Here is a 15,130-nt window from a genome sequence, read left to right as displayed (position 1 = left end):
CCCAGACCCCAGAGGAGCCGCTGGAGCTCCGGGCTGAGAACTGCGGGTGTCAGTGTGGAGTGCGGGGTGGGGGGCTCAGCTGCTCCCCCCTCTCTCCTGCCTTGTCCCCGTTCCAGGAGGGCTCTGTGTGGACATTTATGGTGCGTCTCCCGCAGCCCCGGTGTCCTCCCGCGTGCTGCCGGGCCCGGAGCAGCCCGTTCCTGTCACACCATCGCGGGACCCCCCGCGGCAGCTGCCGCCCCACGCGGAGCTTTTTATAGCCCGGAGCCGGGGCCGCCGTGCCCGGCAATGGGCAGCGGTGGCCGTGGGACACCGGGGTCACGCGTGGCACCGCCTGAGCCGGGCAGGAACGGGGGGCCGGGGCTGCGAGGAGCGGGCCGGGAACGCCCCGAGCAGCCTGTCATTACCGATAAATATAGGCCCGGGGCAGGGAGCCAGCGCCTGCCGTGGGGACACCGGCTGATCACCGCCCGGTCACGGCACCCTGCAAACCCCACCGCCCCCCCGGGGCTGGAGAAGGGGGCCCGGGGCCCATCGTGTCCCCACCTGGGTGTCGGGGTGGATCCCCGGGGTCCCCCCTGCACCCCCGTGGCCTTGTCAGGGCTGGCCGGGCTCGGGTTTCCTCCCCCGGAGGCACCGCAGTCCCCGCGACCTCTCCCGGGTACAGCTAATGCCGCCTGCGGGGGCTGCCGGTGTCACCTCCTGCCTCCGGTAACGCCGCCAGGGGAGGGACACGGGGGGCTGCAGCCACCGCGCTCCGTGCCCCGAGACCCCCGGCAGCTCTGGGACCCCCGGCAGCTCTGGGACCCCCGTGCCGAGGGCTCCTGGCCGTGTCCCCGGGCTGGCACCGCCCGCGCCCCTCGTCCTGTGTTACAGGGACCGCGACAGGTCCCGCCGGGCCCGGGGGATCCCTTTGGGGGCGGCCCCGGTGGTGCCGCGGGATCCCCGAGACGTCAGCGAGCAGGTGTGACGTCAGCGGGCCGGTGTGATGTCACGGAGCCCCGTCGGGGGCGGGCGGCGGGGAGAAGCGGGGCCGGAGTGAGGTAACGGCAACGGGAGGAGGCGGAGACAGTGCCCGGGCCGGCACCTCCGGTACCCCCGTGCGCCCTCCGGGCCCGTCCGGTGCCGGCCGCCCCCGCCGCTCCTCAGGGCCGGGGGTTCCGTGAGGCCGGGCGGGGTCCCGGTACCGGAGGTCCAGCAGCGCTCCCGGTACCGGCTGCGGCTCCCGGGGCACCAGGGTGGCTCCGGTGCCCCGGTGGAGGGGCCCTGACGGGGAGCACTAACGGCGCTGCCGAGCCGGGCACGGCGGGCCGGGACCCCCAAACCCCCGGTGTGTCCCGGGAGCGGATACCGCGGGTTCGGCAGGGGTCGGTACCAGAAGACCCCAGGGAGTACCGGGGCGGTACCGGAGGGTCCCGGCTGGGAGGATGCGCGGTGCTACCGGAGGGTACCGCGGGAGGCACTGGAGCCGAACCGAAGGTACCGGGACGGTACCGGAGGCTGTTCAGGGGGTACCGGGGCGGCACCGAGGGGAGCAGAGGAGTCCCGGGTCCCTTCGCTCACCCCTGGCCCTCCCGCGGGCCCGGGCCGGCTCCGCGCGGGCTGAGCTCATCTTTCCAGCCCGCGGGCGCTGGTCCCGGCGCCGCCTCCCGCAGCAGCCGCCGCTCTTTCCATCGGCCCGGCCAGGGGCGCCCCGCGGGGACCGGGCGGGGGCGGGACCCCGCGTCACTGCCCCGCAGCCCGCACCGGGCGGGAGAGAGCCGGTACCGGCACCGCTGAGCCGCCGAGATACCCAGAGGGGCACCGGGCACGGCGGCACCGGGGGGACGGGAGACACCGGGGGGGCTCCGGGAATGGGGCACGGAAAATACCGACACCGGGGGGGCTCCGGGGATGCCACACTGAGGGGACACCGGGGATAACGGTACCGGGGATAACGGTACCGGGAGGGCACCGAGAATGGGGTTCCGGCACCGAGGGGACACCGGGGATACCCCACACCGAGAGGGGACAGGGGGTGGGGGTTCAACTGGTGCCAGCACCGAGGGGGCAGCGGGGGTGGGCGCACCGGAGCACCGGCAACGAGGGGACACCGGAAATAGCGGCAGCAGGAGAGCACCGGGGATGGAGGCACCGGGGGACGCCAGCCCGGGGCACCGGCAGCGAGGAGACAGCGCGGATTACCGAAGGGCACCGGCCTGGGGACACCGGGGATACCCCTGACACCGGGGCCTCCCTCCCCTCGCCGGCGGCCCCCGGAGCCCCGGGGGGGTCTGTGGGGAAGCGAGGGGCGCCCGGGCTATTTTTAGCCGGGGCCGCGGGGGTATTTTTAGCCGGGGCCGCGGGTGCGTCAATGGAACCCCGCGTGCGTCACGGCCGCGCCCCCGCCGGGGCCGCCCCCCCCGTGCGTCACCGGGCCCGCGCCGCCCCGCGCGTCACCGAGCGCTTAAGAGAAACTAGTGGCGGGGCCGGAGCCCGGCGGAGCCCGCGGAGCGGCCGTGGCAGGAGCAGCAACCGGAGCGCCGCCGCGCCGGCAGCCGGGTACGGGCGGCACCGGGGTGCGGGGGGCACCGGGGGCACCGGGGGTCGCGCCGGCAGCGGGGGCGGGCTGAGCGCACCGGGAGCTGCAGGGGCGGCGGGTGTCCCGGTGACACCGCGGGAACGGGAGCCGCTGTCCCGGGCGGCACCGGAGGGGTTCACATCGGGCGGGTCAGGGGATGTGGGTCGGGCATCCCGGGGGCACCGGGGGATGTGGGTCGGGCATCCCGGGGGCACCGGGGGATGTGGGTCGGGCATCCCGGGGGCACCGGGGGATGTGGGTCGGGCACCCCGGGGGCACCGGGGGATGTGGGTCGGGCACCCCGGGGGCACCGGGGGCTCAGGGCGGAGCGCGTCCCGTAAGGTGGATGTGCTCGGGTGTCCCAGTAGCACCGCGGCGGAGCCGGGGCTCGAGCGTCCCGCACTGAGGAAAGAACTTTCGGTGCCGCCGGCGAGAGTCGCGGGTCCCGGTGGAAGGGGCCGGGCGGTGCGGGGCTGCCCCTTGTGGGTATCCGCTGGCACCGGGGGAACCGGGTCGGGGTCCCGCTGGCGCTGGGAGGTGCACGGGATCGGCCGTGCCGGTGGCACCGGGAGGAGCTGGGTCAGGAGTCCCGGTAGCACCGGGAAGAGCCGGGGATCGCGCAGAGCCCCGAGGGTCCCGGGAAGAGCCCGACAGCACCCGCTCCTCTGTGAGGAGCCGCACAGAACCGGGAGCCGCTACCTGGGCCAGGGGGACCGGGCTGGTTCCCCCATCACGGCGCCCCAACCCGGGCCAGCTGCACATGCAGGAAATCCCCGTCTCTGGGCATTGCGGGGGGCAGAGTCACCCCAGACCGGGCATCACCCCGGGACCCCTGAGCAGGGTGGTCATGGGGCTGCAGTGAGCAGCACCGGGGCAGCACCGGGAGCCGGGCATTGCCAGCAGGGACAGGGATGTGCCGGCAGGGACACGGCAGTGGGGACAGGGATGTGCCGGCAGGGACACGGCAGCGGGGACAGGGATGTGCCGGCGGCACCGGGACACGGCAGTGGGGACAGGGATGTGCCGGCGGCACCGGGACACGGCAGCGGGGACAGGGATGTGCTGCCACCAGCCCCCTGCAGGCAAACCCCCCGCTGCCCAGGCGGGCCTGGCACAGCCGCTCCGGCATTGCCGGGCAGCAGGTGCCGCAGGGATGTGGGCAGCGTTGGCCGCCCCCGGTGCCACCGGCTGCTCTCGCCCGCCCGCGGCCCGGGGCCCGCTGCCAGCGGCTGCCACCCGCCCGTGCAGGCGGCAGCAGCCTCGGGGCTGGGCACAGGCAGCTGCCCGCGCTCCCAAAAGGGGAATCTGCAAATAGAGCGCGGCCGTGGGCAGAGCAGAGGCTGCCGAGGGAATCTGTGCCCGGTCCCTGGGGGGGACAGGGCAGAGGGGACCCCAAATGCTGTCAGGGAGTGGGTGGGAGCAAAAGCCTTGGAACAGCCGGGGCCACAGGAGGGCTCGAGGCATTGCATCTGCCAGGGTTTTCATGTAGGCAAGGAAAACTCCCACTGGCAGAGACAGTGTCCCCTGGGACCGTGTCCCCAGCACAGCCTCAGGTCCCCTCGGCTTCATTCGGGGACAGGAGGACCTGGGGGTCACTGTCCCCTCTGAACCCAGTTGGACACGCACAAACTCCACTGGGAGACCAGCAGGGGGCTGGAGGCTGATGCCATCCCGTGGGTGCCAGAGCTGGACCCACGCTGGGTATTTTTAAACCCAGCTCCTGGCGGGTGTCGGCTTTCTTGATGCCCGAGAGAGCTGCCCAGATTTGGCTGGGGGAATCCGGGGGCTCTGGCTGCAGGGCCGTGCCAGGACCGTGGCCGGGGGCCAGTGCAGCGTGACCTTTAAAGGTCTGCGAGATGAATTACATTATCGTCTTGCCATTAGGGTCACTTCTGGCTTGGCTTTCAGCTGGACACGGGACTCCGGTGGTCTTATGTCTCACCAGACTCATGCACAACCCTGGGGGGCTCCAGGGACAGAGGGGGGGCTCCTCTTCCCCTCGCCTGGAGGGCTGCCTGCGCTGACATTTCCAAGAAGCCCCAAAAGGGGTTTTAGGGGAAGTGGGATTCTCAAAACCTTGTTCAGCCCCGAATCTGACTTGCCTTGGCCAGCCCTAGGGCTTGGGAATCTGCTGGCCACATTCCTCCCTCCTTCCCTTTCGGGGGCTTTTGCTAAGCCAGCGTTTTGGGGAATGTCCTTTGCACCCATTGGCTGCGCCATGACCTTTCCCAGGGGCGCTGGCGGCCGCCACCAGCCGGCCCTGGGGGCTGTGCGTGGGTATGGGGGTCCAGTTCCAGCACAGGGGAGTCCTGGGGAAATTCCCACGGTTCCCACCCCGTCTCCATCCTCTGCCCGGATGATGGAGGGGTGGTGATGTCCCCGCTGACGCCCCTCTCTCCCCACAGAGATGCCCTGCATCCAGGCCCAGTGCAGCACCACGGGCACCGGCCCCTGCGAGCGCTGCCCCGCCGACCTGCTCTGCCCCGAGGGCGGCCGATTCCCCATGGAAGTGGCTGGAGCCGATCTGGCGGCCGCCCCTGCCCTGCCCAGCTTCAGCACCTTCATGGAGGGCTACGCCGGCGAGTTCGACGCCTTCCTCTACCAGCTGCCAGCCAGCGGCCAGGCCAGCGCCGCCACCGCCTTCAAGCTGGAGGACTTCCAGGTGTACGGCTGCTATCCCAGCGCCTTCGGTGGGCAGCCAGACGAGACCCTCTCCTCCAGTGGCTCGGACTGCTACGGGAGCCCCTGCTCCATCCCCTCGCCCGCCACGCCAGGCTTCCAGCCCCCGCAGGCCCCAGGCTGGGAGGGCTCCTTCGGGGCCTACTCACCGCTGCCAAACTACGAGGGTGGGCAGCCCTGGGCTGAGCCAGCCAAGGGCGGGGGGTCTCAGCCTCCCTTCTTCGCCTTCGGCCCCCCGGCCCCCAGCCCTGCTGGTTCACCTGCCACCCTGAAAGGGCAGCCGGGCCCCTCGCCCCGTGTGGACCCGCGGCTGCTGGACACGGACGCCTTCCCCTCGACCCAAGGTGCCCCCAGGGGTTTCACAGGGCTGCCCCTGGTGCCCACCTCGCCGCTGCTGGAGGGGCCAGCGCTGGCGCCCGGCAAGGTGCGCAGCCCCGGGGCAGGCGAGGGCCGCTGCGCCGTCTGCGGGGACAACGCCTCCTGCCAGCACTATGGCGTGCGCACCTGCGAGGGCTGCAAGGGCTTCTTCAAGGTAAGGGGACCCCCCCACCTCATCCTGTGCTGCACGGGATGTTCCCACAGGGCTTTGCGGCAGCAGGAGGATGCTGCGGGGTGCCCTGGGGAGGAGCAGGGCAGGGAGCACGGCCGCAGAGCCCTCCCCACGGACACGGAGCCGGATGCTGGGCTGGAGCGGGAGGCAGGGGAGGACAGAAGGGCTTTTGTTTGGAGCTCGGCGCCCCGGGCTGAGCTCGGCCGCTCCTTCCCCACCCGCAGCGCACAGTGCAGAAGAATGCCAAGTACATCTGCCTGGCCAACAAGGATTGCCCTGTGGACAAGCGGCGCAGGAACCGCTGCCAGTTCTGCCGCTTCCAGAAGTGCCTGGCCGTCGGCATGGTCAAAGAAGGTACCAGGGTCTCATGGTGGGTGGGGGTACCCAGCAGGAGCAGGGAGTCCCCACCCTGCAGCCTTTCTGGCTGCACTGAGGGCAGACACTCACTGCAAGTCCCACCTGCAGTGGTCCGGACTGACAGCCTGAAGGGGCGGCGGGGCCGTCTCCCCTCCAAGCCCAAACAGCCGCCAGACACGTCCCCGGTCAGCCTCATCACCTCCCTGGTGCGGGCACACATCGACTCCATCCCCAGCGCCACCAAGCTCGACTACTCCAAGGTAGGGCTGGTGCCACTCCATGCCCTGCCCAGGGCCATGGCGGGGATGGGGCTGGATCCTGACCTGTTCCCATCCCAGTTCTTCACTCATCCCCATCCCAGATCCTGATCCTGTCCCCATCGTGGTTCCTGATCCAACCTCGTCCCTGTTCCTGACCCAACCTTTTGTCAGATCCTGACCTGTGTCCATCCCAGATCCTGATCCCATCCTCATCCCAATTCCTGAGCCACCCCTCTCCCAGTTGCTGACCCATTCAAGTTCCTGACCCATCCCCATCCCAGTTCTTCACCTGTGCCCCTCCCAATCCTGACCCATCACTATCCCAGTTCCAGGAGTCAGCACCGTGCCCGTTTGAGAAGGAGGACTCAGTGGACGTGCAGCAGTTCTATGACCTGCTCACCGGCTCCATGGACGTCATCCGCAAGTGGGCTGAGAAGATCCAGGGATTCACCGAGCTGCCCAAGGAGGACCAGGACCTTCTGCTGGAGTCAGCCTTCCTGGAGCTCTTCATCCTGCGCCTGGCGTACCGGTGAGTCCTGGGACAACACAGAGGAGGGGGAGTGCTGAGCCGTGCCGGGGGGTGACACCTGGATTTCTGCAGCTCGAAGCCAGAGGAAGGGAAACTCATCTTCTGCAACGGGGTGGTGCTGCACCGGCAGCAGTGCGTGCGTGGCTTCGGGGAGTGGATCGACGCCATCCTCGAGTTCTCCCAGAGCCTGCACCGCATGAGCGTCGATGTCCCCTCCTTCTCCTGCCTTGCCGCCCTCGTCATCATCACAGGTGAGCCCCCCCAGCCCCAGGCCCGTCGCTGTCCCCATCCCCACCCCGTGTCTGTCACCGCAGTCCCACACCCTGCGTGTCCCCGCAGACCGGCACGGGCTGAAGGAGCCGAAGCGGGTGGAGGAGCTGCAGAACCGCATCGTGGGCTGCCTCAAGGACCACGTGGCAGCAGCGGGGGCCGAGCCCGGGCGCTCCAGCTGCCTCTCCAAGCTGCTGGGGAAGCTGCCAGAGCTGCGCAGCCTCTGCACCCAGGGCCTCCAGCGCATCTTCTACCTCAAGCTGGAGGACCTGGTGCCACCACCGCCCATTGTTGACAAGATCTTCATGGACACTCTGCCTTTCTGAGTCCCGGGCAAGGGGCTGCCGTGAGCCCCTGACCCACCTGGGGACATCTGGGACCTGCCCTGGGCAATCCTGGTTCAGTCCAAGGATGCCTGGGAACCCCCTGGGCACTCCTGGGTCACCCCTGGGGGAGCCTGGAACATCCACTTGGTACCCCTAGATCAACCCTGGGATGTTTGGGACCCCCCTTGGGTGACCCTCAGAATGCCCAGAAACCACCTGGGCATCCCTGGATCACTCCCAGGATGCCTGGAACCAGCCATGGTCACTCCTGGATCAGTCCTGGAATGCCTGGGACCTCCCTGTGGACTTCTGAATGACCTCTGGGACACCTGGGACCCACCCCGGGCCATCCCCAAGACTCTGTGTACACCCCTGGATCACCACCAGAACACCTGGAACTCCCTCTTGAACCACCCCCAGAATGCCTGGGACCCTCTGGGCACCCCATGATCACTCCTGGGATGCCCGGGACCATCCTGCATCACTCCAGGGACGCCTGGGATCCCCTCTGGATCACTCCCAGGATATCTGGATCCCCCCTCAGATGCCTGAGTCTTCTTGGGGGCACCCTCGGGGGTGCCCCATGTGCCTTCACGGCCCAGGGCGCGGCCCCGCAGCAGCCCCGGGCCGTCTTCCCCGGGGGCATCGCCAGCGCGGTGCTCCCTTCCCCTGTAAAAACGCCCCTGATGTAAATAGCGCCGGCCGGGTCCTGTACAGAGCGGGGGCAGCGGGCGAGGGGTGGCTCCGACCCCCTCAACCTCGGCCCCTTCCCCTTTATATATATTTTTCTGAGTTTCGCTCTTTTTGGCCATTTTCTGTATATAAACTTGTACGTACAGTGAGAGCCGCTGGGTGGGACCTTTGTCCCTTGTGTTCCCATTTAGTCAATATTCGGGGAGTGGGGAAAGGGGGGCAGAGCAACGGGGCTGGGGACAGCAGGGACGGGTTAAAACGGGGTGCCAGAGCTGGGGAGAGTGGGGGTGTTGGAACTGGGGGCAGCCAGAACTCCTGGGGGCAGCCAAGAGGGCTGGGAACAAACAGGACACTGGGGCTGGGACAGCCAGAGCTGGGGACAGTCCTGGGGACCAGAGCTGGGGACAGCCGGGGCTCGGACAGTGCAGATGTCGGGGCTGGGGGCAGCTGGGACACGGGCTGGATAAAAACAGGGCTCTGGAGCTGGGGAAAAACCGGTGCGCTGGAGCTGGGACAGCCGGGGCGATGGAGCCGGGGACAGCTGGAGCTCCGGAGCCGGGATTCCAGAGCTGAGGACAGCCGGGTGGATCTGGGGACAGCTGAGGCACCGGAGCCAGCGACAGCCGGGGTGCCAAAGGCAGGGACAGCCGGGGCTCCAGAGCCGGGGACAGCCGGGACAGCCGGGACAGCCGGAGCTCCAGAGCCGGGGACAGCCGGGACAGCCGGGACAGCCAGAGCTCCAGAGCCGGGGACAGCCGGGGACAGCCGGAGCCGGGGACAGCCGGAGCTCCAGAGCCGGGGACAGCCGGGGACAGCCGGGGACAGCCGGAGCCGGGGACAGCCGGGGCTCCAGAGCCTCACGTTGCCCACGCCGCTGCCCTTGAACCGTCACTCACCCCCGCGGCGGTGGCGGCCGCTGCCCCGCACCTGTCGCCAGCCTGATTTATCCTCCCCAAAATAACCGGGAAGCGTGACCGTGTCCCCCGCTCGTGTTCCTGGGGACGTGGCCATTGGCAGGGCCAGCCCTGGCGGGGGGGGGGCGGGGGGGGGGGGTGGTGGCGTTTGGGGTGCCGATGGCAGGAACTGGGGACAGAGCCAGGAGTTCCGAGGCAGGAGGGGTGACACGCGCGGCTGATGTGTCCCCCGGCTTGTCCCCTTCCTCCTGCTGGGGACAGCCTGGCCCCGGAGCGCAAGTTAACGGGGATACCCGGGGCCGGTGCGGAACAAGGGCCACATTGAGGCGCGGGGCCGGGGGCGCCCCGCGGTGACACACAACAAGGGTCCCTCTGTCCCCCCGCGCCGCCCCCGCCGCGGGGACAGCGCTGACGCACGGCGGGGCCGCGGACGGGAATCGGGGTGGGAACGGCGGAGCTGCGCGCAGTGGGCGCGGGGATGGGCGCCCGGCACGGCAGAGCTCGGCACGGCACAGCCCGGCACGGCACAGCCCGGCACAGCCCGGCACGGCACAGCCCGGCACGGCACGGCACGGCCCGGCACAGCCCGGCACGGCACAGCCCGGCACAGCCCGGCACGGCCCGGCACGGCACGGCACAGCCCGGCACGGCCCGGCACGGCACGGCACAGCCCGGCACGGCCCGGCACAGCCCGGCACGGCCCGGCACGGCACGGCACAGCCCGGCACAGCCCGGCACAGCCCGGCACGGCACGGCACGGCACGGCACGGCAGAGCTCGGCACGGCACGGCACAGCCCGGCACAGCCCGGCACAGCCCGGCACGGCACGGCACGGCAGAGCTCGGCACGGCACGGCACAGCCCGGCACGGCACGGCTCGGCCGCAAGTCTCTGTCCCCGCCCCACTGCTCAGGGCTGCCCTCTGCCCGTTTTATCCCCGTTCCCAGAGGCTGCTGCAAGAGGGGCTGTGCCAGCAGGGTAAAGTAAAAGCAGCTCCCTGGACACCTCCGGCCACGCCGGTGGAACCGGAGCTGCGCGGCACAGACGTGGCTGTCCCGGTGTGTCCCCGGCTCCCCGCAGGGTGACACGGCACGGCCACATTCCTGCTGCGGCTCACAGCAAGCCGTGTGTCCCCACGGCAGCGTGGCCGATCAGTGCCCCAAATCCGCATGTCTCCATTCCCTGTGTCCCTCATGTGTGTCCATCCACGCATCCCTCTGTCCCCATGTCCATCCATCCCTCTGTCCCTGTGTCTCCATGTCCATCCATCCCTCTGTCCCTGTGTCCCTCAAGTCCCCATGTCCCTGCTTCCATTACACCCTCTGTCCCCATATCCACATGTCCCCCTGTCACCATATCCAGCCATTTCACTGTCCCTTTGTCCCCCTAGTCTTCATGTCCCTCTATCCAGTATCCCATGGCCCCATATTCCTGTGTCACGCTGTCCCTTGTGTCCATCTGTCCCTGTGTCCCCTGTTCCTTACTCCCCACGGCCCTGCAGTCCCATATCCCTGTCCCCCATACAGATGTCCCACATACCCCTGTGGTGCCCACGGCCCCCGTCAGCACCTCTTTGGCCGTGTCCCCACCCGTGTCCTCCCCGTTGTCGCCTTGTCCCCGCAGGGGTCAGGGGAGGACACAGCCCCGCCCGCCCCCCTGCAGTACCGCCGCGGAGCCTCCAGCACAGGGGGCGCAATGGAGCCGCCGAGCCGCTCTGGGCTGCGGCATCGCAGCTCTATGGCCCTTAGGAACGAACCAAACCGGGAAGAGGGGAATCCACGGACTCAGAACGATCATTCCACCCCCGGGGCCGTTCCGCGGCTGGTAACGGCACGGAAGGGGCAAAATAGTATAGGAATTATGTTCAGAGTGATGAAACACAGTGGCCATGGCCGGAAGGGCCGCTACGGTGGCCGGTGGTGTGTTCTGAACCCCCCCGCGCAGATGGAATGATCCATTTCCCTCCGTGCCGTCAGATGGTCGGGCCCGGGCGGTGAGTGGGGACCGGGGCTGGGACTGGGGGCCGAGGGGGGTCCGGGGCCTCTAGCCTGGAGGAAACTTGAGGCTGGGAGACTGAGGTGGGCTCGGGCCGGGGCGCCTGGACCTGTGTGGTGTATTGGGAGGGCCCAACCGGGACTTCCCGGGCCCCTGTGAGGTGAGGTTGGCCCGTACCGGGACACCCGGCTGTGTCTGGGGTGCTGTGGGTCCCTGAGGGGACCTGACCAGGACATTTGGGTCCCTCTGGGGTATTGCCGAGCCCGTACCAGGACTCCTGGCGTCCCTGTGCTGGCGGGGGAGCCAGGCTGGGACACCTCCCTGGGGTGTGAGGGGACCAGGTCAGGACATTTGGGTTTCTCCGGGTTCTTAGAGGCTCAAGCCAGGACATCTGGGTCCCTGTGGGATATTGAGGAGCCTGTACTGGCACCACGGGGCCCTTGTGGTGGGCGGGCACGAGCTGGGACACCGCCCTGGGGTGTGAGAAGGCCAGACCGGGATATTTGGGACCTTGTGGAGGAGGCTCGCACATCCTGGGACACCTGTGGGGCATCCAGACCTGGACCCCCCTGAGCTTGTGCGAGATGTGTGTGAGGGTCCAAACCTGTGCGATGTGAGGGACTTAAACCAAGACACCTGGGGCTACGAGGGGGCCTATACCAAAGGTGTCTGGATCCTTGTGGCATGTGGGAGACTCAAATCGGGTTCCTGTGGATTACCAGGAGGGCCACACCGGATCCCTGTGGGGGACTGGGCCACCAGGTTGGCAGAGGGGCTGTCACCCAAGCCGGGCTGCCACCAACACCCCCTGCCCACCCTCCTGTCCCCTCAGCAGCCGCTGCTGTGCCCCCTCCAGCGCCGGCCCCGCCATGAACTGCCGCGCCGAGGTGCTGGAGGTGTCGGTGGAGGGGCGGCAGGTGGAGGAGGCCATGCTGGCCGTGCTCCACACCGTCCTGCTGCACCGCAGCACCGGCAAGTTCCACTACAAGAAGGAGGGCACCTACTCCATCGGCACCGTGGGCACCCAGGACGTGGACTGCGACTTTATCGACTTCGCCTACGTCCGCGTCTCCTCCGAGGAGCTGGACCGCGCCCTCCGCAAGGCTGTCGGGGAGTTCAAGGTGAGAGGGTGCCAGCAGGGGTGAAAATGGGAGCAAAAAAGGTGTTCAGGGGAAGCCACACAATGAGATCTGTTCAGCTGGAGGAGACTGAGAGGAGACTCATCAGCTTCATCCTTAGGGTAGCTCTGATTTCTGCTCCCTGGGAGAGTGACAAAACCCGAGGGAACTTTGTCAGGGAAGGGGTAGGCTGGATATTGGGAAAAGGTTCTTCCCCCAGAGGGTGATTGGGCACTGAAAAAGCTCCCCAGGATTTGGTCATGGCCCCAAGGTTGCCAGAGCTCAAGGAGTGTTTGGACAACGCTCTCAGGCACAGGGTGAGATTGTTGAGGTGTCCTGTGCAGGGCCAGCAGTTTGACTGGATGATCCTTGGGCATCTCTCCCAACTCAGGATGTCCTGTGGTTGTGTAAACCCCAGTGGGGTGTGCCCGAGGAGGGCTCAGTCAGTCCCTGTCCCCCCATGAACCACGTGCTGTCACACAGGACGCGCTGCGCAGCTCCGGCTCCGACGGGATGGGGCAGATCTCCCTGGAGTTCTACCAGAAGAAGAAGTCACGGTGGCCCTTCTCAGACGAGTGCATCCCCTGGGAGCTCTGGACCATCAAGGTGAACGTGGTGAACCTGGCAAACGAGCAGGAGCGGCAGATCTGCCGCGAGAAGGTGGGTGAGAAGCTCTGCGAGAAGATCATCAACATCGTGGAGGTGATGAACCGCCACGAGTACCTGCCCAAGATGCCCACCCAGTCCGAGGTGGACAACGTCTTCGACACCAGCCTGAAGGACGTGCAGCCCTACCTGTACAAGATCTCCTACCAGATCACAGACTCCCTGGGCACCTCAGTCACCACCACCATGCGCCGGCTCATCAAGGACACGCTGGCGCTGTAGGGCTGGTGTCACCCAGGCAGGGTCACCGTGGGCCGTGGCACTTTTGGGATAGTGACTCTGCTTGGATCCCCCTCTTTCACCTCCAGAAAGCCTCTGTGGGAGGAGCTTGGCTTGGCCTAGTCTGTAATTTGAGGGTTGCTGCTCCTTGGTTTATGCCGTGGGGTTTTGTCCATCCTGGAGAACTGGCTCAGTGGCTCTGGCCTGGCTGATGATGGGGGTGAGTCCTCAGGGCACGTGTGGCACCAGCTCTGAGTGGTGCTGGGGCCTGGCAGAGGGTGCTGAGGGTCGGGGTGACACCTGAACCCCACGCCTCTGCAGCATACTTGGTGCCACACAGCCAGTGCTGGCCGTGTCCCTTATCACCACCTGACTCCTGGTGTCACCCTTGTCCCTGGGGGGCCAGAGCTGCCCCAAAAATAAAGTGTTTCTGCTTTCACGTGGAGCCTGGTGACATCCTGGCTGTGGGAGGCATGGGAGGGGGGAAGTGGATGCTGAGGCTGAGCTGGTGGTTCCCATCACATCCAAAACCGAGGGGCTGAGCTGTGGGTCCCCATTGCACCCCTGTGCTGTGGAGCTGAGCTGGGGGATCCCCTGGGCCATGGGGCTGAACTGAGGGCCCCCATTGCACCCCAGTTCCGTGGGGCTGAGTGGCTGCAGTGGGGAGAGGCAGAATGGGCAGTTGGGCAGCCCCAGCTGCCCCCCAGGGCACGCAGGGAGGGAGCTGGGGTGACTCCCCCTTCCTCACAGACCTCTGCACCCCTCCAGGGGGACTCCAGGGCAGAGCAAAGCTGCTGCCCCTTGCCGGGGGGGCTCCCAGTGCCAGCGAGCGTGAGGGGGGCCATGGGAGGGAGGGATAAGACAGTCCTTGACATCACTTAAACCCTCCCCGTCTGTCACCGCCGCACTCGGCTCCGGGGAGGAGGAAGAAGAGGAGGAGGAGGAGGGGGACATGAACACTACCCGCGAGGACACGGGGGTGAGCGAGGCTGCCCAGATCGCTGTGGTGCTGGTGCTCTGCCTCGCCGTCACCTTTGCCATCCTCTTCCTCGGCTGCAACCTGCTCCTGCAGGCTGAGAGCCTGGCAGCACCCACGGCCCAGGGCGAGCGGCGCCTGTCCGAGCCTGAGGGCGGCACCGAGGGCACGTAGGGACCGGCTGGAGCCTCTGGGATGGACAGATGGACAGATGGACGGCCGGGCATGGCTGGATGTGGATGGACAGCAGTGTCCTTGCCTGTAGCATCTCCAAGGGAGTGAGACAACGCTGGGGGTTTGTGTGGGTAGATGTCACCAAGTTCATGTAGGGACTGGACAGGCAGGGCCCAATGGATGGACAGATGGATGGATGGACGGACACGGCTCGACGTGGATGGACATGGCCGGGCAGCAGTGTCCTTGCCTGCAGCATCTCCTCGGGAACAGAGCGGGATGTGCCCTGGGATCCTGCCCTGAGCACTGGGGACTCGTGTGGCTGGATGTCACTGAGGGCAGGTGGGACCTGCCTAAGCCCAGCAGACAGACGGTTGGACATGGCTGGATATGGATGGACACAGCTGGACAGCACCATCTTTGCCCACAGCATCTCCGAGTGTCCCCCAGGACAGAGCAGGGGGCTCGTGTGGGTGGATTAAAAGGTCCCAGGTCAGCGGCAGCGCTGGGGGAGCTGAGGCCGGGCTGGATCCCACCCTGGGCGCGGCAGTGCTGGTAATCCCCCCAAGAGGATTAAGGGAAACTTTTATTCCCTGTTTCAGGGCTAATCCCTGGGCTGGTGGGGCTCAGCAAGGGAGGCCAGGCCCTTGTGCCACTGCTGGGGGTCTGGGGTCGCATTCTGCCCCTCCCAGTCCCTCACCACCCCTACAAACCCTTTCTGCCCTCCTGGCCCCATCCTGCCCCTCCAATCCTTTTGGGACTTCATCCTGCTCCCCCTGCAGCCCCTCCCAGCCTCGAATCTGTTCCCAGTCCCCTATAGCCACCAAAAGTGGAGTGAACTGGGA

The 15,130-nt window shown here is 67.8% G+C and overlaps 2 protein-coding genes across 5 annotated transcripts; both read left to right on the top strand.

Moving 5' to 3' along the window:
- Nucleotides 1–2,492: 2,492 nt before the first annotated feature.
- NR4A1 (nuclear receptor subfamily 4 group A member 1) lies at nt 2,493–8,363 on the top strand. Of its 2 annotated transcripts, none has more exons than XM_083881164.1 (6): nt 2,493–2,541; nt 4,966–5,771; nt 6,014–6,406; nt 6,733–6,935; nt 7,008–7,186; nt 7,275–8,363. In XM_083881164.1, the coding sequence occupies exons 2-6, from the start codon at nt 4,968–4,970 to the stop codon at nt 7,529–7,531; spliced, it is 1,836 nt and encodes a 611-aa protein (XP_083737290.1). In that variant the 5' UTR covers nt 2,493–2,541; nt 4,966–4,967; the 3' UTR covers nt 7,532–8,363. The 2 variants fall into 2 exon arrangements, with proteins under 2 accessions (XP_083737290.1, XP_083737291.1); XM_083881165.1 differs by lacking the exon at nt 2,493–2,541 and having other exon boundaries at nt 3,782–5,771; nt 6,014–6,143; nt 6,255–6,406.
- A 2,657-nt stretch (nt 8,364–11,020) lies between these two features.
- ATG101 (autophagy related 101) lies at nt 11,021–13,574 on the top strand. 3 transcript variants are annotated; one of them, XM_083880885.1, is made up of 3 exons: nt 11,021–11,130; nt 11,968–12,253; nt 12,734–13,574. In XM_083880885.1, exons 1-3 carry the CDS (start codon nt 11,087–11,089, stop codon nt 13,136–13,138), a joined length of 735 nt encoding a protein of 244 aa, XP_083737011.1. In that variant the 5' UTR covers nt 11,021–11,086; the 3' UTR covers nt 13,139–13,574. The 3 variants fall into 3 exon arrangements, with proteins under 3 accessions (XP_083737011.1, XP_083737010.1, XP_083737012.1); XM_083880884.1 differs by having other exon boundaries at nt 11,095–11,130; nt 11,965–12,253; XM_083880886.1 differs by having other exon boundaries at nt 11,097–11,292.
- Nucleotides 13,575–15,130: the final 1,556 nt, after the last annotated feature.

Source organism: Zosterops lateralis (genome assembly GCF_965231275.1).
Source record: "Zosterops lateralis genome assembly, chromosome: 32".
NCBI lineage: Eukaryota > Metazoa > Chordata > Aves > Passeriformes > Zosteropidae > Zosterops > Zosterops lateralis.
This window is presented reverse-complemented; position numbering and strand designations above follow the sequence as displayed.

What these genes read in the sequence shown, in the direction of transcription:
- NR4A1 (XM_083881164.1), top strand. Translation starts at nt 4,968, where the DNA reads ATGCCCTGCATCCAGGCCCAGTGCAGCACCACGGGCACCGGCCCCTGC. An exon ending in GCTGCAAGGGCTTCTTCAAG is followed by an intron (nt 5,772 to 6,013) that starts GTAAGGGGACCC and finishes CCCCACCCGCAG; the next exon opens with CGCACAGTGCAGAAGAATGC. An exon ending in CCAAGCTCGACTACTCCAAG is followed by an intron (nt 6,407 to 6,732) that starts GTAGGGCTGGTG and finishes TCACTATCCCAG; the next exon opens with TTCCAGGAGTCAGCACCGTG.
- ATG101 (XM_083880885.1), top strand. Translation starts at nt 11,087, where the DNA reads ATGATCCATTTCCCTCCGTGCCGTCAGATGGTCGGGCCCGGGCG. An exon ending in CAGATGGTCGGGCCCGGGCG is followed by an intron (nt 11,131 to 11,967) that starts GTGAGTGGGGAC and finishes TCCCCTCAGCAG; the next exon opens with CCGCTGCTGTGCCCCCTCCA. An exon ending in AGGCTGTCGGGGAGTTCAAG is followed by an intron (nt 12,254 to 12,733) that starts GTGAGAGGGTGC and finishes GCTGTCACACAG; the next exon opens with GACGCGCTGCGCAGCTCCGG.